The 26439-nt window shown below is 36.3% G+C and overlaps 1 protein-coding gene, 1 long non-coding RNA gene and 1 other non-coding gene across 12 annotated transcripts in view; 1 reads left to right on the top strand and 2 right to left on the bottom strand.

The window, feature by feature from the left end:
- The window catches only part of ANKS1B (ankyrin repeat and sterile alpha motif domain containing 1B), a 401048-nt gene that overhangs the window by 172970 nt on the left and 201639 nt on the right, over positions 1-26439 (bottom strand). For 8 of the 10 annotated variants that reach the window (XM_068191650.1, XM_068191661.1, XM_068191653.1 and 5 more), the window contains exon 15: positions 14983-15089. In XM_068191650.1, coding sequence (XP_068047751.1) covers positions 14983-15089 — 107 coding nt within the window. Of the gene's footprint in view, positions 1-14982; positions 15425-26439 lie in introns of those variants that run through there. The other 2 variants (XM_068191654.1, XM_068191655.1) reach the window with 1 other exon arrangement.
- LOC137474787 (uncharacterized) lies at positions 17729-21012 on the top strand. Its single transcript, XR_010999483.1, has 3 exons — positions 17729-17990; positions 18573-18654; positions 20613-21012. It is a non-coding gene; the product is annotated as an uncharacterized lncRNA (long non-coding RNA).
- TRNAK-CUU (transfer RNA lysine (anticodon CUU)) lies at positions 26209-26281 on the bottom strand. The gene has a single exon. It is a non-coding gene; the product is annotated as a tRNA-Lys (tRNA).

Genomic DNA, 26439 nt, shown 5'->3' with positions numbered 1-26439 from the left:
TTCACTACATTTCTTTGTATTTCTTTTTCAATTCCTGACTACATATTTCTAATATTATACAGTATCATTTCATGTAGCATGGTCCAGCTATGTCATGGATAATGCAGCAACTCTCACCCAGAACCTATTAAAAAAAAGTGGCTATCACTTTGTAGCTGTTGACTGCATCTCGTATAAAATATTAACTACTACAGGCTTCAAAATAGTTTGCCCACAAATTTTAAGTATCTTGCCATTAAAGAATAACATTTATAATTCCAAAACCTAAAAATAAACAAGCACATCCAAAAAATAAACAAATGCAAAATCAGATTTCTGGTTGTGTAAGCCAGATAGCAAGTTGCCTATTTTCTGTCCGTTTTGTTCCTTCATGTCTACTTCTTATTTCCTATGCAACTTATTCCCAGCCCACATTTTTTAAGAAACAGTTCTAACATTGTGACCTTTCTTTCTGTACACATTCTCTGCTTTATTTACACCTTTTCACTCTTTTGCAAAATGTTCTCGTATTGTTTATCTCAGGTACAACACAAAAGCAGTAATTAGACCACAACAGGTCTGTGTTTTCTACCAATACCTGAGTAGTTAGAAGATACAAATACTCACACAAGATGTCATTTTTACACCAGCCCATAAATTAGTTGCATATCTAATGGCAGACATAATCTCTTATTAGCAGTAAATATAAAGGAAAAAAAATCCACCCACCGGCAGAAGCTTGTTCAGAGAAATGAGCTATGTAACTTGCGTTCAGCTGAAGCAAGTACGGCTGTGAAACCTAAAGTCACATATTGGTCTCATAGACATAGTCTTAGCACCTTGAGATAGCCCTCCAAACTCTCAATCCTGACTAGCAAACAGTATTTGTCTTCAAGAGCATTTTCTATAAAGGTAAACCTCTGCTTTTTGTCCAAGGGGCTGATTATTCTTCTCATGACATACTGCATTTTCTGGCACCCCTCTTTCTGATGCTATTGTGATGAGTGTTTCTACCAATCCCTTTCTATACAAAGATACTGCATTTGACAAATAACTAGGGATCCTTTGGGGCCTCCTCCTACCCTAACTCAAGACAAGTGGTTTACTGACACTGTACACGTTGCTCCATGAACTAGCTTTTTCTAATTTAATATTTCTTTGCAGTAAAAAAACTATTCCTAATAGTTTGGCTAACACTTATGAGTTTCCCTTGTCCCTCACGCCTCTGGAATTTGGTCTAAACAGACCAGTGCTATCAACAAATTGCACAATACAACAGTATGCTCCTGATCTGGTGAGACAAGATTGTGGGACACTGTGACTTCACTTGATATAATTTCTAGATTTCAGTACACCTTCCTAAAAGGAACAGTCACTTCAATGAATAAAACAGACAAAACAGGAGTTACTAATCCCCACTACACATTATAGAAATGTCACAAAGCTACAAAATACCAGACTGCAGATTGTTCAACATTGGCTAACTACCCTTCGCCCCAGGTTACATATCCCACATGGCACCAAACACACACTATAATTATATTTCTGAATAATCCAAGAATTCAGTACAAGAGGATGGATTGTACTAGGAAAAAAAGGCAGCTGATATTTCTTCTTTTAGCCTTTATCATTCTCTGTGTGGGTCCCTGTCTTATATATAGTTTCCCATTGAAGACCTCACCAGTAAGAATGACTCACTTTCTTCAGACTTTTTTTAGACATTCATTGAATTAATATTAGACAGCTCCAAACAATGATTTAATACATTCTATAAGACTCCATCAAAGCAAGGTGGCAATTTAATACCCATTATATAGATAAAGAATAAAAGTAGAAAAAATTAGGGCTAGAATTTTAAAAAAATTACAATATATTAGTTCTCAATGCATAAATGCAGCGATTGCTTACTTCCATTTCAGTAAGTTCTTAGTATCTGTCTATATATGTATTCAAGGGACAACTGTAGTTATATTCCATTTTAGCCGTGACCACTCATACTTCAGCAAATCAAAATCAGCTCCTTCCCTTTGCCATGTGTATTGAAGGATTTTGAGTGCAACGATTTTATAAGAAATGTTTGTCACAATTTGTAGCCAGCTGTCCAGGTAAATAAGAAGCCTGAGATACCCTGGAAAATGGAAAAATCTGAATAACATGGAACTACAAAGCATGCTGGAAAGCATGGCCAACTCTCTGCAAGAACTCATCTTAACCCTAGACAAGGAAGCCAGTTTTCACTCAGCACCAACTCTGTTGGGTTTGAGGTGCAAGTGACAAGAACATCACTGTGACAACCATTCAGTTAAATGTCCCCCTGCTTTTCAAATCAAGTAAAAATGTTTTAGGTCAGTAAAAGAACATGGATGTGAAGCAGACATCTTCTGTCCCCCTCTTTGTTTTCAGTTGTTTCATCTCCTTTTTACCTCTTCTTCCCATCTTCTCTTCATCCCCTGGTCCCTCCCTCCTTTGATTTGGAGACCAAAGAAAAGAAATATGGTAATTTCTACTTAGGAAAGAGGAAATGGAGAAAAGGAGGACATAGGCAGCAGAAGAAGAGTCCAGCCTGCAGGAATGGTGAGGAGAAGGAGATCTCATAAACCAAATGAATTTTGGGGGAAAGGGTACGTCAGAAATAGAAAGGAAGAGCAGTACCCAGGCAGCTCCAGGGGAGACAAGAGGAATGTTACTAAACTCTTTCTGCCACGAGTTCAGTTTATAGAACAAAATGCATTACTTAAAGATTAAAATAATGATAAATTACATTTAGGAAGCTCATACACAGAAAAAAAATGTTCCTGATAAATTTTAAAAAATTATTAAATTAACTATTAAATACTTGCTTTGATATTCTATCCAACCCTTGTCACTGGCTTAATTCAGACCTGAACTGAAGGTACTCAGTGAGATTCCTCAGGTAATCTGGCCACCCCTGACACCCTCTTGAGAAAGTGTTGTTCCCAACTAAAGGTCCTTAGAAATCTGAATGTCAAAAGTTAGACACAAGCAGATAATTATCCACAAGATAGCTCAAAATACACAGATATTTCTATCCCAGGATCCTCTCTCGATTTCCTATATGTAGGCCAGTAAAGTTATGTAATTTCCCTCAGCCAGTTAAGGGAATAGAGAGACATTTTCTCCAAACTCATAATTCAAATCAAAAGCTGACCTCAGAGAAGACCCTTAGATATATTGTCCTATGGGCTCTCCATGGACCAGGCTGCTTCTGCATGTCCTAGCAAGTGTTCTATTTATTCTCTTTTCCCCTGAGTCTCCATTTCTTATTTTTGAAGAATGAGGGAAATCAGGATGCTTTTTAAACAAACATATACTTGAAGCAGAGTTAGGAGATAGAGGGAAATCAACCATACAAGCAGTGAGAGCAGAATTTTCTGACAAAAAGCTTGATATTATTGAGAGTCATAGATTTGTTGGTATGTAGGTTCTTTGGTATAATATTCCACTCTTGCTACATAAAGTTATTTTTCTGGGCAGAAAGTGAAGACCTAGTATTTCTATAGGCAATAAAAAAACTACTTAAAAATCAGAGTGTCAGGAAAAAAAAAGCTCATGGACAGAAAAGACACATTTCCAAATTCCAAGGGAGATGGAAAACAAAATAAAATAACTTGCATTGTCAATTTGTAATTCCTTTCTGGCAACAAGAGGGATGCCTAGGGAATTCAGAGAAGCTAACAGGGCTATAATATTCATACTATATTTAAAAATGGATCAAGGCTAAAAACCAACTCAGTTGTGCAATCTTTTATCCTAATGCAGCATAGCAGCTAAGAACTGTTATTTCTTTTTAAACTCCATCTTAACTTACTTCAAGAAGTGGCCTTTCTATGTGATTAAAAGGGGAGCTGTTTGGAGAGAACAAACCACAAAAAGTGAAAAAGCTGGGAAATAGTTCTGAATAGTTCTGAAGAACAGAAGCTATAAATCATTTCAGAAATTTAAGAGCTGTAACTGGCTGCAACAAATAACATACTTCTTCTTAGTGTAAGCTGTAAGATACCAGTGAATAACATACAGGATTTTCTCCCTTCTTTCTGACTGCAAAGGGGGATAGTGCACAGAGGGGTCACTCTCTGCTAATTTTTGGCTGCTAAGTAGGCATTCAGAGAAAATAGCATTTCAGATTTATACTGGAAGATAATTTGATAGGTATTTATCCAGTGTATTTTATTCACAGAATTTTAGTTTTTAATGTTTTTTCACTTCTATTAACACTAACCTAACCTAACCCCCTACTTCTGTCACCTGGACAGACACTTTAGCTTTTATATGTCAAAAATTCTATCTAGGTCTGGACTTTGGACCAAAAAAAAATTCAAATAATTATTATTTAATCAAAGACTTCCAACACAAACCTAGAGCAGGTATGGTACATCTTGCAAATTTAACCCATTGTTGTTCCCATCAATAATGTTGTTAAAGCATTCAATAATTCAATTCAATAATCTCCAATAATTCAATAAAATACTGCATAACATTAGAGTAATAGACACCTGAAATATGAGATTTCAGTCAAGTCAAGGGTTGCATTTGCAACAAGTGCATGTGCCCTCAGTTTCATCAGTACTAGCCACTCTGAAGCAAATACTGTGTATTGCTGCATGGAGATTTTATCCCACATGCACAATAATTGGGGTTAAATGGAAAAGATACACAACAGAACATGTACCATAGTGAATAAAATGTCTGAAGTGTTTATTGTAGTGTTTTAAAGACTACAGAAGTAAATTATTTGGGGATTAAAGTAGCATTTGTATTTCTTGTTTTACTGAAAATATATTTCAGTCTGAACTGGGCTAAGAACAAAACCGGAGACCAGGTGTGAATTTCAAGACCAGAGACCAGGCGTGACCTTGTACTTACAATGAACAAAAGCTTTCTGTTAATTCAACCAATTATGCATATGTGGAATAAAATAATAGTTTAGACACAGCAGCTTGCTTTGTCTACACTGGGCCTTTACCTTACTTTCAGCAGATTTAAGAATCTATATGTTGTCCCATGTAAAGTCAAGAACATCAAACTTTCTTAAAACTGAGCTTGTGTTTTTGACCCATGTGAAGCAAAAAGTTTTTGGAGGTGACTTCTGATGCACAGTTTTCAGCTTCTGAAAAAATTGTGACAAAAGCGTTTCTAACTGCATATATATATTTTCAGTTGTATAAAGTTATATCTTGAAGTACTATAATTTTATGTTTCTAACTCTTTATAACCCAGTTTCTAAAATGCAAATGCATGCTCAGATATATAGGTATTTTTTTCTAATGTTCCAGATGAACAACACTATACAAATGTACATCACTTCTGAATGAGAAAAGAAGGCAGTTTAGGGGGTCTCATTGTTTTAAATTACTACTGGGCTAAGGTCATAAAATTCAAGCAACATAGCGTGAGAAAAATTACAAAAGGTTTTATTTTAACTGATAGTTCTTTGAAGTATGTGCCTGTGCATACTCAAATCTCAGTATCCTTAATGCGAAAAGAATTTTGAGGGGAAAAATTAGTAGAGAAACCTGTGATTGAAGAATCTACCATAAGGCTTGTGAATGTGAGGGGTGAACTGAGGTCACCTGCAACTGAGGTACTGCAACTCTTTAGTTCTTTATTTCTAAACATGTGGAATATTTAATTTTAATGAATTACCTTTTTGTGTAATATGTGTATACAGAAACATGAGCGTGTTTGTGTGAACAGACAGAATGGACAGCATGGTAATAAAGGCTACATGGGTTTCTCTGCTTTTGACATTGCCAAGGTTAAAATAGATGCTGGGGCGTTGATATCATAAACAAGGCAAAAAATTCACCAATATGTGGGAAAACAGAAGATTTTCAAACTGAAGGACAGTAAATTTAGATACTCAGGAAATTTAGAAGCAGTCAGGCAAACTGTACCAGGAATGGCTTGCTTGCATGGCAATTCTGGTCTATCATTCTAAAACAGCTTTTAAAAGATAGCTGTAGTCTTACTAGCAAAATTAAGCTTGTCTCCCTTGTTGAAATTTTAGTGGCTTCTGACAGAAAATAATTTCTCATCAAAATTATGCGGGGCACAATGTGTTGTACAGTACATCTGCTTCTTTACTGGTTCCCTTTAAATAGTTCAGCTCCCAACTGCTGAGTTACTTCATTTAGCTTTATTCTTTTCCCATTACATCCCATTGCAGCATTCTGTATACTTCCCCATTTTCCCTCCACCAGAGTCAGTGCTAATGATAGTAATTTTCTGTTGCCAGTAACATCACCTTTGATTTAAGCAAAGGTTGTATGGTGAATGGTTGAAGGCAAACAGCCCAGGAGGTTGGAAATCTATCCTGAGGAAGAACCCTGTATGTCAGTGATCTGACATACATATTAGTACTATATTTATATTTTAGTTGTATTCTAATAATTTATTCATTCTCCAGAAGTTCTCAAAAAGGACTATTAAAGGATTTGGTATTCTCACTTCAGTTTCTTAGAACTCTTCATCAAACATCACCTAACCTAGATGATTCAGATATTCTAATTAACCAAGTACTCTTTTGTTTGTTTGCAATATGATTATTCTCACTCTTTCTCCAATCTCTCAGTGGTCTTCATTAACACTGTACTTGACTAATTATTATATTTTGTTCTTAATGCAAAACTAAAATGAATTTTATCTGATTCCAGCAGTGGTTGTAGCTTTTTAAATAGTCCTTTTAGCTACAGCATATTGATTAAAATTTCTCTGAATGCATTCTACTCACACAGTTAATGACATTGCATTTTCTCTCTTATTTCTTTTTTCTTTTTTGTATTTTGATTATTTATCTGCTCTTTCACAATGCATTCTTTCTTTATCTTATATTGTTTGTTTTGATCAGCATTTATACTTGTTCATATAACTACTCGAGCTTTTCCTACCTCATCCAGTCTTCCTTCAAAAAGGATAACATGCCCAAGAATCATGTTTATTTCCAGCTATCTCTTTGTAGTCATTAATCTTTGCCTGAAAACTCCTTCAGAGTCCCACCATGCCATTATTTGTAATCAAGCCATCTGTACTGCTCTGTCCTTTAACTTAGTCAGGGAAGTCTGTCATTGTTTGAAATTTATCTACTGTTCCAGATTCCATTTAATTGCTTCTTGTTGGACAATGTTGTTCTAAACCAGTAATACACACAACTGTATACTATGTTGCTTTGAGAATTTCTTTCAGTCTTCTTTTCTTAAAATTTAATTGTATTAAAAAGTATTCCCGTATGGAATAACTACGAATCAGCTGTAACTTCTTATTACATACAGGACATTAATTTTAAAACTGTAAATAGAACTAAAAACTGAGTGTCCTGTGAATCTTCAGGTTTCTTCCCTGAAGCATAAAACCTCTTAGATTTTTTGCCTTTCTTAATCTTTAAATTTTCTGTTATTTTAAACAATGTTTACATTTTGTCAAGTTTTCCATAACTTTCATCAGTTATCAAGAACATCATCATACACATCACTCTGTACACAAACATTTCTAATTCTTGAAGATTTACCGTTGTTTCTTTTGGTCAACATAATCAGCTGGAAGGTTTTGGCCTTAAATAAATGCATAACAAGAATGTTTTACTAGCATTACCTCTGTTATTTTATGAGTTACTAAAACATCATCCTCCATTCTGGTTATTGGAGTTTTCATCCACTTTATCAAACTAGCTTTCAGATTAAATACTTGTAACTAGTTTATCATAAAGCATTTAGGGCCAATAGCCAATTCCTCACATATGTAGTCTCAAAATACAGCTCATCAGTGTTTGTACATCAAAATGAGGCCACCCTCTGCATTAGGCAGGCTTTTAGCTTAAACACACTGTTTAACATTGGCATTTAACATATTGTTAGAACAGATGGGACTAATTCCAGTCCCTGTGTGTTGTATTCACAAATATATACCATGAAATAGTGTAACTGTTAGTGGTGACAGTACATGTGATGGCTTTCATCATCTGGATTTGGTCCTTTGTTCCTAGGGAGGGTATGACTGAGCCCAATACACTGCTGTGTACCTTGGACAAGCTCTTTCTTCTAAGACTGAGCTTAGCAAAATAGCAAATACACACCAAGTGTCACTAACCTGAATGGCAGAGGAGAGTGCAAAGACATTCCACTCAAGATCCTGGCACCTGGATTGTTGACCAGGAGCGCAGCCCAAAGTCCTGTCTCTCTGCCTGGTATATACAACCTTGTGTGGAACAGCATTTAATTGAAGGTGGCCAAATATCCCAGAACCACCAGAGAAACCCTCACCTAAAGGTAAACTTAGCAGAACGTGGCATACCGGCAGAGGAACCCATTCCTGATTATACCTTCAAGACACAATTGCTGAGACAGGTTTAGATGAAAACATACTCCCTCTGACTCTCAAGGGATCCACCATGCCCAGGATGTCTTAATGAAGCCAACAGTCTATTTGGAGTTGTGTTCCTTATGAATCAACCATTCAAGTGAAATACACAAAAACTTTGTCTCCCTGTTGAGCAATCATTACTGCCAAAACTTTCCTAAAGTCCTTTATCTAGTGCAGGATCAGTCCCCAGCCTGCAGTGCTGTGTTTTTCACACACACACATTACATATATAGATATAAAAACATGAAGCAGATTCCTCTAAACTCGCTTCCCACTGGGGAACAAGCACTACCTCTCCCATAGCTGCATGCACTCACACAGGATGATGCTGATTTTCCAGAGACCTCAAGAGAGGACAACAGTGCAAGCTATTATTTACACATGCAATATTGGGTAGCACATTAATAAGCCCGTCTGTCTCTTGACCAGCTTGAGGAATACCATGATAGAAGCATTAACAGGAGCATGTGGAATGGGATTATTTGTTAGACTCGCTGCTGTTGCAGGATGACAGGCACAATCTTCAACTCTGGCACCCACCTGAGCTCTAATTTGCAGTTTCTATAGTAAGAATTCCTACTAGGATGAAAAAGATCTTGAAGCCTCAGGGCTAGATGTTCTGAGGGAGGAGAAAAAGCTCTAATAAAAATAATTTGTGTTTTGCTTTCAGTGAACTCTGTATGGATTCTAGCCCAAACTGAACCATCATAAATTTTGTGTCTACATTATAGCTTAAGGAGATCTAGTACAAAACCATCAATAGAGCTTAGGCAGTTGTTCAGCTGATCAGATGAATCTACTTTAATTTATACTCAAATAACTACCTTAATAGTAATTCAGCCACCCAGCTAAATTGCATTCTGTGCTCCATTGGCTTTAATGTCTGATTAGGTGCTTCACTTAATCACCCACAGAAATGAATTTAGAGTCATCTGAGGTGCTGCAAATGCACATTGCCTGGAATCTGATTGAAACTCCAGACAGGTATTGCTATTTCATAGATCCTGTGCCGTAAAGTCCAAGCCTACACAGATGTCCCTGACATCTCAATTTCAATATGAGGGCAACCAGAGTCATAAACATCTACTGATGTGCAAACAGACATGTAATTGTCTATATCTGAACTTTAAATCTGCCTCATTCTCTTCAAGCTAAGGGAAAAGGTGGCCTGCATGAGGACCTACAGGTGCAAAGGGGTGAAGAAGAGGAAGACTCAGAAGACACCAGAATAACAAAATCACTTTACTCATGCAAAAAAAAAAAAAAACAAGGCTACACTGATACTAAGAGGAGCTCCACATTTTTAGTGTTAAGTTCTGTAGGTCTGCCATGAAAATAAAAGCAAGTCCTGGGTATGAGAGTGAGGCCCTGATAAGGGGACCGAAACTTGTGGTTCCAGGAATATAGTCTAAGATTTTATTAGATGTGTAGTAAATCTTAAACCACTGCTTACTCCAGCATCAGTGGGACTCTGCTAAAAGTATGGCTTGCTGTATATCACCAACTTATCAACAGCCAATTTTAAGGTTGCCTTAAACAGTTCTTAATTTCTGGCTAAACTACATACAGACAACGTCCTCTAAATCTTCTTAGGGTCCAGATGATGCACGAGTATCCTAATGAATCCTAGCAGTAGCCATTATGGGCCTGGAGAACTGATAGCCTGGATGCTGCAGAGGTTGACTTGCTCATTAGGAATTGGCTTCTGGAAGTCACCAAAGTCACTACAGACTAGAACCCTTGTCTAAAATGGGCCTCTTTTTCATCACCAGCCACATGGTCAATTTAAGAGAGGTGTTGGCAGACTGACAGACCCTCTTTTAGCTTTCATTTAATGCCTAAATCATCAATCTCTGCCCTAGATATTTTGGTGAAAAGATCTGGTGGTCTCCACAAATGCAGGACTTGGAGCTAATGTACATAGAAATTTTCTTTTAGGTGCATTTCATTCTAAGGAAATAAAGTTGCTTCTGTCCTCTATACTTGTTATAGAGTTTAAGACCCTCAAAAGAGATTAAAGCCAAGAAGAACTACTGTGCATTCCAGAGGAGCAATTCCCAGGAATGACATCTCAGAGAAGAGAGTCTTCAGATAAAGTTCAGCTAATCAGCCTCCAGAACCAGTGAAAAAAATGAAAGAAAAGAAACAAAGAAAGAAAGAGACAGAGAGGAAGGGAGAAAGAAAAGCCAAAACTTAACTCAAAACTACATCCAAAGCAGTCAGCTAAGGGGAATTAAGAAGGTAGACCATGTCCAGCAGTGAGAAAGCTGGTAAATACTTTTGCAGATAAGTTCACAGGATAAATACAAATACATAAAATAATTAGAATGTAAAGAAATGCATACGCAAATAAGTGGAAACTCAAGACATCTATGTTCAGTTTCTAGACATGTCACAAAATGTGCAATTTAAGATTCATTTCAGCTGCCAAAGCATCAGGACTCTACAGCTGTCTGAGGAGCTCAGTAAACCCCACCTGAACTTGATAATCATGAAGGACCTGGTTGTCCCTCATCCTCAGCAATATCTGTCAGCCTTGCCTAGTTCTCCTGGGTTCCCTATGGTATTTCAATTGGTACTAGACACCTACATTTAAGCAACTGACTTATCTCTTGAATATTATGTCAGTAGGCATTTTGAGAATTAGTACCTCTTGTATCAAATGTAAAAGAGTTTTAAATCCCACCCTGTGACTCTATGTCTCAGTTTCCCAATAGTGGAAAAGAAAGAATTAAAAAAAACCCCAATCCACTTATGCAATATTTAGACCATTAGGCAATGCAAGCAACATAAGTAGTCAGAGTGATAGAGATGCATGTCTTTTAAAAGCAGCAATGAAAGCCTAGAGTCTAATGCAAATATTAACTGTTGATAGTGAACAATATTTCAGAATGCCAAAGACATAATAAAATACTTCATATTTTTCTGTTAACTCACTTTGAATGCTGGTCCCTGTTTCTGTCATAGTGCGTTTTATCAATCTTTTTAAGAGGGTTTTTTTTCATCAAACTACAATAATAAGCAATAAAACTTCAGACTATCTTAAATGATTAGGACAACCTACAAATATATAGTCCTTATATACAGTCCTTAGTCAGAACTAGTCCCCACTGGGCAGTGATTTGATTGAACTGCTTTTATCTCTGTGAATCCAGAATGGAGCCTTTGATGAAGTTTCACAGTTGTAGAAAACTGCATGAGAGCTTTTAGTGACCTCACACATTTATATATTTACATCTGTTTCTCTGCAAGTCAACTTTTTTTTTTCCTCAGGATACTAAGTGATGTAGGCCTGCAAGTCTGCATAAAATTACAGCTTGTCCCAGGGATATCCATTGCTCCTATGCATCAAAAATATGCATAAGTTTTGTTATTGTTTACATCTAATTAATATACTGTGATTTATGACTGATTAAATTGCTTTCTTGCACTATGGAATTGGTTTACCTGCAAAGTAGCCTTCACATAAAGAAACTACAGTATCATCTGCATCTTCTATAGAGTATCTGCACAAAGTCACAACAAATTTCTACATCTGAAGGACGCTGCATCCTATTACACAACAAATTATCAAAGTTAATGATGATTGCGTATCCATACACATATACAAGCACATGTGGACCAAGACTTGGGAATGAATCTGCCTGGGGCCTACTAAATATTATGAAGTGTCATTCCTGCACGACCCTAACAGTGGGTAGGAACTGCACTTGCTATGTGCGCAAACATGCTGTAAGTAGAATTGAAATATTTCAGAAAAAAACATGAACTTTTTGAATACTACGTTTCGATGCATTTTTAAAACATATATATTGATAAAGTACTGAAAAATATTTATACTGCAAAGTTAATAGGAATCCAGCTATTTCCTCATATAAAGTCCACACACTTCAGGTAAGACAAATAAATCCTCGTAATTCTAACCACAGTCTAGTGAATAACTTTCCTAATGCCCAAGGGAGACTAAAGAGAAGGAGTTAATTTCCATGATCTAATGAATTATTAACCATGAAATCTTTTTATCAGAAATCACCTTTTTATTAAAATGCTAATTTAATTAATAAAATGTTGCTGTTGAGAATAGTATATATGGGATATATTTGTTCTCAGATGTACATTATTCCATGGACATTAATTTTAACATTGTGATAATGTTCTGTTCTGAACAGCTAGTAAGACCTGTACTACTAAATCATACTTAATAGGAGTGTGATGGTTGTTGCTTAGGCAACAGAATGAATAAATGCAGGTCAGACTGTGCTTCCAGAAAAAACAAAAGCAGGAATATAGTAGAGAATGAATAAGAAATATGTCTTAACTGATTTTTACTGCATTGAACTATTAGATTTCTTCAATGTAAAGCATCTGAAACATTTAAGTTAGTAAGATTTTAAACTCTAGTTTAATATGTAAACCACTGTAATAAAGGTAAAGCTGTTCTGCCATATTAAGGAAGAATACAACGTACTAAGTTTGGAATAATTTGAATTTTTCTCTTAGCATAGCAGGTGTTTCTCCTCTCATTTTCCTATATACTTTCTAAGTTTAATTTTCCCTTTAATATTTTGGCTGGGATGAAAAAGAGCTTTTAAAACACTTACTGCATTTTTAAAGAGAGGCTTTTCTTACATAATGCTGATGTATTCAAAGGAAGTATATAAAAAGGAATTGGTGGTATATTTCCAATAAAATATAGGAAATATTCGATTTCTGGTACAGACAAAACCTAAAATATGCAAAAGCATGATGAACGGTGAAATCAATAAATTGGAAATGATGAAACTACTGAAATTATACATTTTTTATTACTACACAGTTTCACAGTTCTTTTATTGTTATTGGATTTATGAATCTAATCTTCCATTCAATGCATGCTACCTCAGCTAATATTAAGAGTAATTATGTATTTCATTGGTAATATATCAGAAAAGGCTTAAAATTACCAGAAAACACTGGCTAACAGAGAAGTATGCAAGTAAAACTTAATCTGCCTGATACATTAGAAGTTTGACTTGCATATTGTATAACAAAATCTTGTATGTAATTTGTATGTTTACATAAGTACAGTAATAAGAGATGCAGGAAAGTCATATAAATTCCCTGAGACTGTGGTTCAGGCCCCTCCAGAGCCAGGGTATGACTGAAAAGCCCTCCAGGTCAGTTATTTGACTTCTCTGGTGCTTGTAATTTACCTGTGGTAGGTGCACCCCTCTGCATTTGTTATGCCACCTACAGCCTCTTGTGAACAGTTTCCTTTTGTAAACTCCATAAGACTAAATGATCACCTACTTATGTAACTAATGCTAAGACATATATAAGAATATGTAGTTACATTTTGGCAAACTGCAGCATGCTACCCTTTTTTTTTTCTTCCCTATATTGCTAGGCTGACAGCATAGCTTTGTTTTAAAGACTATTTAAAGGTACAGATTACAGTGATTTTTACTGATCTAAGCAAATGCTCACATGATAGCCATATAAAAACAGGAAGAAATGTCTACACTATTGTAATGTGGCAATGGCAGAGATATGTCACTTAATTTTTTGATCAGTAGTCCAAAGGCATATAATGATGTTGGCAAAATAATGTAAAGAGGAAGGACAAAACTCATATGATGATTTTACAGTCATAATATTCATGCCATTTCACTTCTGTTTCTTATATGGCAGATACAAGTTATGAAAAGTTAGAATTGTTCCAAGATATACATGGATACTTAAAATATATATCAAAGATATTTTAAAATATTTTTTATTTTTAAGAAATGTAGTCGGGATTTTTAAGAAATGTAGTCGGGATTTTTGGAAGGGTCTCAAGTAGGAGGAATACTGAAGCAGATAGAAAAGTGATTATATAACAGCTTTACAAGTAAGCTTCTCTCTTTACTGTCAATATTCATTTCAATGGAAAGTTTTTGCATGACAGGTCTGTTACTTCACACCACATGGTGATATTGCAAATCCTGACATAACTAAAATTTCTTTTTTTTTTAAACATTCCTGATAAATGCCCAGAGTTAAAACATAAAAATGGAATGATTAATAGGAATTCATTACTTTTTCTCTCAGGGCATAAGTTTCAACAAGTGAATCTCACAGCCTGATTATCTAAGATGCAAAAATATTTAACTGAGACATCCAGAATTACTTACAGAGAGAGCACACTTCAATAAATAATTTTCTGTTATTAAAATACCTCTCAAGGCAAGGATGGCATTGCATGTTCTTTAATTATCATTACAAGTTAATGATGAAATAAAAGTAACAATGTGATGCACTGCAGAAAGGGGTGTTTGCAGCTTTTTCATATTATGAAAATCCTGCAATGGATTAAAAGAACTGTGCAGTTTTCTTCTTTAATCGGAGGATTAATGAGGGAGAGAAAGAACATTAATAGTCAGTTTTTATTTTACCGAATTTCAGGCTAGACTCTTTGGTAATGTGTAAAGTCTCGAAGTTTATAAAAAGGCAGTTCATATATTAATTCAGCTACACATAGGAAAGTGAAACACTAAACAGATCTTAGTGCAATGCAGACTAGCTCTAAGCTCTTTATGAGCACATACGAGACAGACAAAAAAGGCAGCTACAGTGTATATACACAGCTATGCACGGAAGATTTCTTACCATGAATTGCACATTGTCAAATCCATTAGCCAGCAAGTGGTTTTCATACTGAGGTAGCCCAATATTTTCCAACCATTGTCCCACTGTCTGGACAGGGCATCGGGGTCCTGTAGGAGGGTGAAGAGGGAGGCGTTTAAGCAACGAATAACCATCCACTGGATAATAGCGGTAGTCCTGGGCTGAGAGGTGGCATTGCCACATCGTGTTCCTGGAAAAGTTGGTATCAAACGAGCCCGCCAGCTTGACAGATTAATGTTTTCAGCAAACAGAAAAGTCAGAAGTAAAACATAGTTTTCAGGGCAGTATATAACGTAAGGTCTGATCGCAGCTCTACATTTCTTGGTTATTAATCTTTACTACAGACCAGTACGTCATACAGTAGAGGAAAAAAAAAAAAGAGGCATATCAAGCTGTCAGCTAAGCTGTTCTCCGTTATATGTGATTGTTGGAATACTCCACAATGAGCAATGCACTGCCAGCAGCAAGAATTCTTTTTATCAAGTACTCCTACACTCATCAGTATGCAGCTCCATGCTTCTTGCTCCCCCTCGCTCGCTCCCCTTCATTACCCAGCCTAGGCTACACCTCGCATTTTCAATAATAGCCATCAGATAAGGCAGATTTTTTTTTTGTCTGCAAGCTGTAAGCCTGCTGCTGCTGCTTCCTCCTACACACCCATCCAAGCGTCAATCTTGAATGATGAGAGCAGTCAAAACAAATGCAGAAAATAGCAAGATTCAAAAGCAACCTAGAGCACTTAAATCTGAATAGAATCTTCATACCAGTTATGCTTTACATATCTATTTGTTGTAGATTTTTACATTTCACAAGACATTAAGAAACACAGTACTTAAAGCATAGCCCATGGCATGGTTTACTATGCCTTCCCCTTTCCCCTTTTAATTTAAGATAGGTAGTGGTCTGCATCTCTGTTTATATAATAGCAAAATCCTTTAATGAATCAATAATGAATATATTTCACAGTTTCTCTCATGTAGTACAGCAGAAGACATAAAAGGCACAACAATTTTAGTCAAAGTAATTAGATTATCTGCATGATTTCTTCAAATGTAAAATATAAGACACAAGAAAACCTTCATGCCAACATATAATAATTCAAATTGAAAAGGTCACCATTTCAAATGAATAATTAAAAGACTAAAATTGTAAGTTTATATCCTTTCTTACAAAAATGTGAATGATAGCAAGTAGACATAAGATTTGCATGATTTCTAGAGAGGATTTAAATTCTATCAACTATAACTGGAAAAAAAAGATTATGAATTTTAAATGAGCGGAAAATTAATTTTCTGCATAAGAAACTAAATACCTCATGATGTATTTTCTATCTACATTTCATCTTTGAGACAGTTTCTCTCGAGATGGAAATATTTTATTCCTTTGTTTCTGAAAGGAATGTTTACTAAACTTTTGTTTTTCATAACCATATGAAAGGACTTAGCAAAAAAAGGCAGGAAATAGGTATATTCAGGGTACAATTCTAGAAGGAATCCTGTCAGTGGTGCTTCATTTATTGAGCAAATTAATTACGTTTTTGTTTTTCTTATCCATTGTGAATCTCGAGCAATGACCATCTCAAAGGAGGAATGTAATTCCAGGCATGAAGAAATTATAGATGTTTGTCAAGGGGATAATATGGAACTGATAGTACTAAGGCAGATAATTGTTTCATAGAAAACCAAGCCTACAGTCTGACCAACACATTATAATGCAATGTCTCTTCTGGTGCCACAAAGAAGGTCCTTGAGCAGTCGCAGAACAGATTCTAAATACAGAGAATTAACAATATTTTAATAGTTTCAACTCCAACCTGACTAGTCCTTGGACTAAAACTGGATGACCTTTCACTTTGATATTGCTGCCTGGATTTGTGATACATCTCATGCAAACTGAAGTCCATAATAATTCTGTAGAATAATTTTAGTTGAGCAGAGAATATCTTTCATGAAGTTGGAAAGTTGCTTAAGGTCTCTTATAAGATCTGCTGTTATTCCAGGTATTCTTACTGACTTGATAAATTTACTACACAAAAATGTGAAAGGTTCATTATGTCTTTGAAAAGAATACTGAACACTCACCAGGCACTGGTAAATCTGCAGTTGCCAAAGAAACTTTTAGGAGTTTTCTCATTGCTAAATGTACTTCAAATAAATGAATGGATGATTAATTTCTTCTCAGAGAAAACAGGTATGTCAAACTGATAGGAAATCTAGGTCTGATGGAAATAGAAATGCATTTGCTCACACAGGTCTGCAAATCATTCCTATTTTGAAAAGTTTTCCCTACTATGAAGGAGTATCTTTGTATATAGACAGATCACAATCCCTTCAGGATAGTGCCCAGGCATGAAGAAGGGTAGGCTATGCTGAGCTGAGAAATAGGGGACTTCCCCCAAGTAGGCAAATGCAAAAGGCTGGGCAAGACCTCCAGAGGGAAAATTAAGAACAAAGTTATCTTAAATAAGATGAGACTTCTATTCTTTCTGATTTTTTCTTAGTTGACTGAGAATTAATAAACTTCTTTTAAAAAGTTTCCTGATTCTGTCTTTCCCTTTCCCCTGTAAGCAGAAATATTGGTATCAGAAAGAGATCTAGTGAACACAAATGTCTCTGCATTGTGTTCCCCAACACCAAAAATTTGCTGCCCACAAAAAAGCATGTACAATAATCAATATACTAGTTTCATGGTCGAACTGCTTCTTCCTTACCTTACTATAAACAGCATGGAAGCTATGCTGCCAGTGATGAGTGTTTGGCTCAATGCCTAGCAACAGTGTAGGCAAAATTCAGTTGCTGAGTGGCTCCCCAGACACATTTCCTCATGTAGCTGTTGGTACTGTGTCTAACTTGTCTCCATGGCTCCAGCCCTGGATGATTATAGCACTGCTGGTCCCACTGTGCACTCTCTCCAACTCTGTCCTTTGCCTGTATTACTACATGTCTGAACCCATCAACACAACATAAGGTTGCTCAGCGAGGGGAAAGAAAGTGAGGAGAAACAGTCAGTTTGCTGCCTAGTCCTCACCCCGACTATTATTTAATTGCTAAAGTATCCTGTTATCTACAAGGCTCTTCTTCCCTCCTGCTTCCACCAAAGGTTATAGGAAGGCAAAGGCAGGCACAGGACAGAGCCAGGACTGTTTTGATGAGGGAACTTGCAGCTCTTTAAGATCTTCAGATCTTTAGCCAGTTCAGGTGTTTTACCTCAGGGGGGTTGCTTGGGCAGTTGTTCTGAGCCAGTGCAATGGGAACCTGGAGCAGATGCTCCTGCTTTGGGACTAAAAGGCTGTTTCTTGATTTTTTTAAAGCCTATGACTCAGTGCCAGCCCCACCAGTGTGCTTCTGCAGGCAGTGCCTACACTTTGCCTATGCCTAAAGCTGGTGCAGACATTGAAAATGTCCTGCAGGCTCTATGAGATGGTCTCACCTCACCTCAACACAGTTACACACTACTGTGCTTTCCTGTGATTTCAAACAACATAAATTCCATGATAATCCTTCAGTGATAACACAATCAAAAAAGATGCACCCATTCCTACACAGGAAAACTGACACTTAAGTCTCTTGCAGAGATAGCAGCGCTTGGCTCTTTCTTCTCCAAGGCAACAGAAGAAGCACACTGAAGTGATGTCTGCAAGAAAGATGCCATCTGGTATGCTATACGATAATTTCTACAAGACATCTTGTTCCCAATGGGATTCAGAATATGTTTATTGTGGGGTTTGGAATGGACTGAATCTGTAATATCAGAGGGCAGGCACATGATTTCAAAGATGTTCTAAGGCAGATCTGCTTGAAATGCTAAATAATTTAAGGGCCTCTCAATTTTATTTTTTTCTAAGCTTAACAATATGAATTTTTTTTTGATTTTTCCTTGGTTTTCGACTGAGAAGAAGAAGAAGAAGAAGAAGAAGAAACTGATTACTTGTAGAGGAGGTGTTCCCCCCAGTCATTATGAACAGACTATTTTAAACAATTCTTTTTTGATACATAAATACCTGTTAAACATTGCTAAACCTAAACACTTTTGGTGCTAAGGAACCAAAAAGTGGAGGATTTTAGTAGTGACCAAAAAATTTCTGAGTAGAGAATATGAAAGAATGAATAATTTAGGTAAGCTGGCAGGTAAATTTAGCAAAGCTGGAGAAGAAACTGATGCTAGAGTAAGTACTGAATTTTTTTTTTTTTAATTAAAGCTTTCAGCCTTGTATAAAACTAAATGGGATATAATTTTTCTCTTCATATTTATGATTTCAGGCAGATAAAAAAGTCACCTGTCTACATTGTGATGGAACTTGTGTGACAGCAGCTAGCATGGCAGGGTGTTCTAATGAATAAACTAACCTAATGCATGTACTCCTGAGAGGAGATAAGGATAGCTAGGAATAGGATGTTGTATGAGAAAAAACTACGCCTAACATCCAGCAGACTACCATAATTAAAGTTTATTATTAACTTAGTTTATCCTAGGTTCTAAAAACGTATGCAGGATTCTGGTTTATCTCATGCATTTCAGTTATATTATAAGGCAACTCCAAAGGTTTAGAGATGTTAAATTGTCCTTTTCATAAAACTCTAAAAAAAAAAAATGGTTGCCTTGCATAAAATCTATAACTTCTGTCAGCAGCCTGGCTCTTTGGATGATGATGGAACTGTAGATGGTAATATTTGATGATGCTGAATATTTCTCTGAAAGTGCTTTTAGAGATATTTTTCATGGCATATACAGAAACAAAACAAAATCAACAGGGACAGCTTGAATTTAACTAACACTATCTAGTATCTATGATCTAAAGGTTACATTCCATTGCTTATGTGTGGCTCAGAACTCACAAAAATAGCTCTCCGATCACAGCTAATCAAGCTAATGGAAAAACCCTCAGTGACTATGAAAAATCATCCTCACAGTTATTTTCTGATTTTTATACCAATATTGATTATAACTCTACATTACCACTGTGTAAGTGCTGTATCTTTAATAACTACAACCTCAAAGTCAACAAGGAAAATTCATTTTGCATGACAGATGATATTTCAGCAGTGACCTGTACTTTTGAAACGCACTGGCCCTTCTACAAGTTTGCATTTCTGACTGTTGATATATTATTTACCCAGGAAGAGCTCAGTCAAAGCACTCCACTGTATCATGAAACATACATTTATCACAGACACTTCAAAGTTAGAATATTTTTCATGTTCAGTTGATTGCTTTGACAACTTTAATTTAGCCTCCTTCAGAACGCATGCAGTTCAGTCAATGAGGAGCAGATCTTATTGGAAAATTAAAATACCTGTTTTCTAGAGTACAACCACTGGACTAGGATGCATTTCTATTCAAAATGTCATTACCATAATGCAGAGAAATATCTATCTATCTATCTATCTATCTATCTATCTATCTATCTATCTATCTATCTATCATATTTGGTAAGATATATTACCATGCAGCAAGACTGTTTGAGATACAGTTAGTCTTTCCAGACTAATCCATTTTAATGAATAGATTTGGGGGATAATTCTTTTCTAAAGACATTGAGATAATCAAATATATACATTATATAGCATTGCAATACACATGACTTCAGCCAGATGTATATCCTTGGCTTACAGAACAAAAATACAAGATGCAGGCTACTGAATCACAAGGAATTAATTAAGAAAAGATGGATGCTTTACTGCACGATCACAGCATCAACTGCATTGGATCAGAACACAGCTTCATCTAGCTCATCTAGCTTCATCATTCATCAGCTTTAATCACAGTGGCTACTATTAGATGACTACAGAAGAGCATAAGGTTAAGATGGACATCCCACAATCCTTTCCTAGCATTTTCCCAAGTTTCCAGCATTTTGCAGCTAAATGTCTTCCTGAAAGAGAAAGTGTCCTTATGCTTAATTGTCCTTTATGTATTTTTCTGTCAGTTTGGTGTTTGATGAAATATGGCCTAAGAAAGAGTCATCCTTATTCTGACTTCAATGGAAATTAATAATATTTTCTGAAAAAAGGAGTTACTGTCTCAGAGCAATTTCTGTCTTTGTCTTGGGAAGTTTTACAGGATAATAGTAACACTACACTCACCACTTATGAGTAATCATTTTCACTGCTTTCGTCTAGTAAGGAAAAAAAAAAACCCTTGAAAATTTACATGACACCATGACCAATCAAAATATTTTACTTAAATCAGTAGAAATTTTAGACCACTGTTAAAAACTAGTACACTGAGTGTATATATATAAAAAATGTATACTACATAGTCTTGCTAAAAATACTAAGGAAGCTCAACCCTTTATCCTATAATTCCTGGCACCATAAACCCAAATTTATGTAATTTCAAATTTGAGCAAGTCTTTTTACAGCTCTGTGCTAAGCAACACCGGATTAGCAAACAAGCAGAAGTAGGTAACACAGAACTGGGTAACAGAGAACTATTTGAAGAAAGTGCTCAAAAAAACATATGTGCACAGAGATATCTCAAGAAGTTAAATACAGCTGTTAAATAAACTATAGCCTTGATTTCATAGATGTGGTAACTGCTGCAAGGTCTTGTGAAGAGCTGTGGAAATGAGAAGCATGTAGTGGCACATATTTTTGAAATTCTGAATCATGAAATCATACATGATGGAAGACCAAAGATTTACCCTGAGGTTCTTTTACAAATCAGATTCAACCTGAGACAGTGTGGCACTCTTTTTTCTGACTGCTTTTGCCTAGCTGGGTTCAGGGGCTTCCTTGCCCCCAGTGCACCAGATTTCAGAGTGAACTTCTCCTTTGAACAGCTGATCAGGTAAATTCCCTTCTCTCCTTTCTATTCTTTCTAACTTCATTTTATAATTAATTTTCTATCTTCCCTGTTTATCTCACTTCTTGTTCTGGTAAATTATAGTCATTTGCTCTTTTGTCATCCTTCACCTCCAGCTACTACAATTTATTGTTTTGCTTCACATCAGTCTTTTTCCTTTCCTAATCTTTATCTCCCACTTCCCCTTTTAAATCTTTTAAAACAGGCCAAAAAATTCATTTAAAAATGAAATAACTTATCTGAGATTAAACTAACCCAAGATTTCTTTCAAGTTAAGACTAGGTTGGATTTGGTACTTCAGGTAATACTAACTTAACTTCAGTGGTCAGTGGAGTGTGTCACCAGCACCTGGCTCTGCCCACCAGGGGCAGACACCTCCTTGCTTTTGAGGGAACAACTATCCATCTCTGCTTCCTGACAAAAAGTCAGGTTCTCAACAGGAACTTGCCTTATTACACACAAACTCTATAACCACCTTCTGAAATATTTATCCTCTGCTAGCACAGGCTCTGCAGCACCACAAGAAAACTGCAGCATCTTTCAATGAATAATAAAGACGTTACTTGAGTGGGTGGCATGCTGGCACAGCTCTGGCAACTCACTGGACTGTTTGCATATGGATGAGCTTATATAAACCCAGTTCATCCTGTCTGTGAGCTCCCTCATGCCAACGGCTCTATTCTCACTCTCCCAGCTCTGGAGCCCAGGGTCTTGTTTCAAGAATCTGTGCTGATGCTTACAACACTGCAAATACCTCTCATGGCATTGTTCTCAGTCCTGCATGGCTTTTTTTTTTCAGAAATTGGAATGATACAAATGCAACTCTTCAGACAAGTTTCACAAAATGTACTCCAGGAATGATTCCTTACCTAGTTCACTTGTCAAGGCTAAAGGATCTCAGCTTGAGCTCAAGTGGTCCTGCAGGTATAGGTTAGCTGAAAATGCACTCATCAGACTAGTTCCACCAATATTTTATAAAGATTATAGCAGGTTAATGATTATTTCCTATACTACAAAGCAGATCAAAACTTGAGGTGGTTTATTAAGCAAGCCCAAGACCTACATGTAATCTCACATTCTGGTTTACAGCTGTTTAGCCACATTTCTCGCTACTCATTTCAAAATTTTCAAGTACATGGATTTTCTTCTTGCATAAATCTGGGAAGAATGGCTGGGCTCTATATAAATGCCATATTGTTAGACAAATAGGGGGATTTGTGTACAGACAAAATAATATATTCTTTAGAATTGTGCTCTATGAAACACTGCAAATAGCCTAGCAGAAAACAAAAGTAGCACAAAGTAACTGAGATAGGCCATCATACTCTGTAAATAGAAAAGCAAACAGTAGAGTCTGTAAGAAATATTTATCTAAACTCACACATGAAGTGCAAGTATTTATTGTCAATGAATAATAAATACACTTTAGAAGTAGCTTCCAGAACATCTTTAGAGTAAATGCTATTTTAAGCATTTAATGGAAATTCATGTTATCAATCAATAATTTAACCTCAGCCATTCTCAGAATTGTAATAATGCAATAACCTAAAATAAAGAGCAGTAATGGATAAAAGTAGAAAAACAGTTTTGCAAAATTCCTGGTATCATGAGTTGCATTATAGGGCTGCTGAGTAGCATATCACAAATAATTTTTGAGGGATGTGAAGGCATTCCAATGCAGTACCATCCTTAATAGAGGGACATTAAACAAGAAAATGCTGATCCTAGCATTACAATCATGAACTCAGGTTAACAGTCTGGGTTAGAAAGTAAATTAATTCACTTTAATAAGTTCAATATTCTGAATTACTTCATTTTCTGTAGGTGGAATGAAAACTAGAAACAATTTGGTGTGTTGTAAATTCTATAATAAGCCAAAGATTTTTCAACTAGCATGTGATGTTCTTGTGATTTCTCTAAATGTGATTACTAGAAATATTAATCCAAAGATTCATATCTATTTAAATCCAAGGACTACTAGAAGGAAATATGAGTGAATCAGGTGAACTTTCAAGAAACCATTATTAATACAGTTTTAGTAGATTTCGATCTCTATATTATTTATGAAAGATAAATTTCATCATAGTCTCACTAGCCACAACATCTCCAACCCTAACATATTTTTGAGAGTAACACTCCTAGCATTTCATACAAACCACCACCAGAGATACTGAACAAAGTTTTAGAGATTTGCCATTCGCAATCACATATGAAAATAACAAACTGATTATTAAAGTCAAATCTGTAAAACCTATTTTACAAGTTAGGAATATTCTGCTGCCTTTAAAGTATTTTCTGGCCACAGGCTGTGAAAGCCTCAGATATTTTTAATTCCATTGATGTGCTGATTCCTATTCTGCATACATTTTTTCAACCTGATTTTGAATTTGATTCTACTTTAGAAATAAATGGTCTTCAATGTAATCAAACAAATTGAGTAAAATATTAACTTACATGTGTGTAAGTTAATATTGCAATAGTTGCAAGGTTCAGATTAAACAGCAAGGAAAAAGCTGAACCTAAACACGTGATTTCTAAAACTCTCAAGTAATCTGATAGTTCTTTGCACTTATCATGGCTTGAAAAAAAATCTCTTAACCTCTGGAATTACAGTAGGATGATTATTAGAGCACTATAGAATGAGGGCATCATCAGCTTGTCACTTTTTAGGCATACCACCAAGCACTCTGGCATTAACTTTGTGAAATCCAGCCAAACTTTTTTTGTGGAAACTCCCCCCATATCGTGTGGTTCAGTGGAGAAACAGGCAAGACCTCAGTCTTACTGGAAATAACTCTGAAAATGTTTTAATCCTTTTTTTTTTTTTTCAAGTTCTGAAATCCATAATCTTCCTTTGTTGATCCTTTTATCTAGATGGGCAAAGCTCAGACATATATTCAACCCCATGGTGGAAAAAGATACATTCCATACAGCTCAGTGACTTCAGGGACTGGTCTGACAGAGGAGAGAATTGACCAGGAAGAGCAGAATGCAGCATTAACATCATCCTCAGAAATATTTTTAAATCCACTTAAGTGTTAGGAACCAATAGAACCCAGGAGGTGATGTGAGCAATACTACTTTTTAAGCAACTTTCACCACCAACTAATTTGAGATCTAACATGGTTTCTTTTTATCAGCACAATTTTGTAAGGTTAGGGCCATAGGCAGGTATATCCAAACTTTTAAAAGTGAGAATAACTTTTATTCACTTAACTTTTGATTTTCTGTAGAGAAACATAGACAGTATTTCTAAGCACTGTCCCCAAACATGCTTAAATATCGTACTACTGAACTCTCCATTTTACTATTATTTGTCAGTATTTCTGAGCTTCATGCCCTTGGAAGTCACTGAAAATCTGATTTTCTGAGTTTTGCATTCTATGTATTCATACCATTCTGCACTCTATCTCAAAAAAATAGTAGCATTTTATATAATACAGCTCTATATCATGACATACGAACATACTTCTTTATAACTCAATATCTCTCACTTCTTCTATAAGGAAATTATATAATTTGAGAATATTTTAAAAATACTGAAACAAGGCTTTAATAACAGTGGTAATCACACTATTTGAATTTTCATAGATTTGAATAGCATTCAAACTGTACATAAATTGTTCATATCTGTGGTCACAAAGACTTCTTTTTTAACCATATTTAACAACAGAATGGATGGATCAGCTATTAGTTTAAGAAAAAAAAAGAGACGAGATGGTGGGGATTCAGTATACATTACTCCTCTTTCTGAGAATAAGTATTTCTAGAAAATAAAAACAAACCCTTTAGATCCTGTTGTATGCCGGGTTGGTTCAGTTAGGGGTTTTAATAAATGTTAGTTAGGTTGGTTCTCTGTACCCCTATTTCCCCCTCACAATGGTCTGCTCCAAGCTGTCTACCATAGGAGCTCTTACATGTCCATCTTTTAGCCACCCCCTGTTTATTCCTGAAAGTTCTGTGTCAGTCACCCCATCCTTGCAACCCTATTTGTCCCAGAACACTGTACCCACCTCTGTAATGCTCCTGTAGGTTGCCGTGGTCCATGTCACTCCCCTGTCGTGTGTCCCCATTGGGCGAGGGGGGCTTTCGCCCTTGTCTGCCCTCCCCCTATTTAACCCAATGCTTCCTTTGTCCACGTGCGCGACCTGGGAACACCACTATGACCACCGCTGCGGCCACACGGGAATAAACAGTTCTCAGCCATGCAGGACAAGGTGTGCCTTCTCTCGTCCCTTCACTTCCTCTCAGTGTACGGCAACAAAAGCTGCATTACCCACCCCAGAGCGCTCAGCCCTAGAGCCTCTGAGCACGCGGCAGCCTTGGTCTCACCAGAAGGCAGTGCCTAGCCGGGTGCTCCAGCTGCCCGAGACCGGGGCAGAGAAAAACAAAAGCTGCAAGTGGTGCCCAGTGTGGGGCTTGAACCCACAACCCTAAGAGTAAGAGTCTCATGCTCTACCAATTAAGCTAGCCAGGCACCCCAGCTGCCTGAGACCGGGGCAGAGAAAAACAAAAGCCGCAAGATCCAACAAAATTTTCCAAAGAATAATACATTGTTTGTATTTGTATGTGAGGGGAAAAATCAAAGTTCAGTTACTCAGAAATAATGGTACAGCAGACCAGACTGCTGATGGT

The sequence above is a fragment of the Anomalospiza imberbis genome, chromosome 5 (genome assembly GCF_031753505.1).
Source record: "Anomalospiza imberbis isolate Cuckoo-Finch-1a 21T00152 chromosome 5, ASM3175350v1, whole genome shotgun sequence".
NCBI lineage: Eukaryota > Metazoa > Chordata > Aves > Passeriformes > Viduidae > Anomalospiza > Anomalospiza imberbis.
This window is presented reverse-complemented; position numbering and strand designations above follow the sequence as displayed.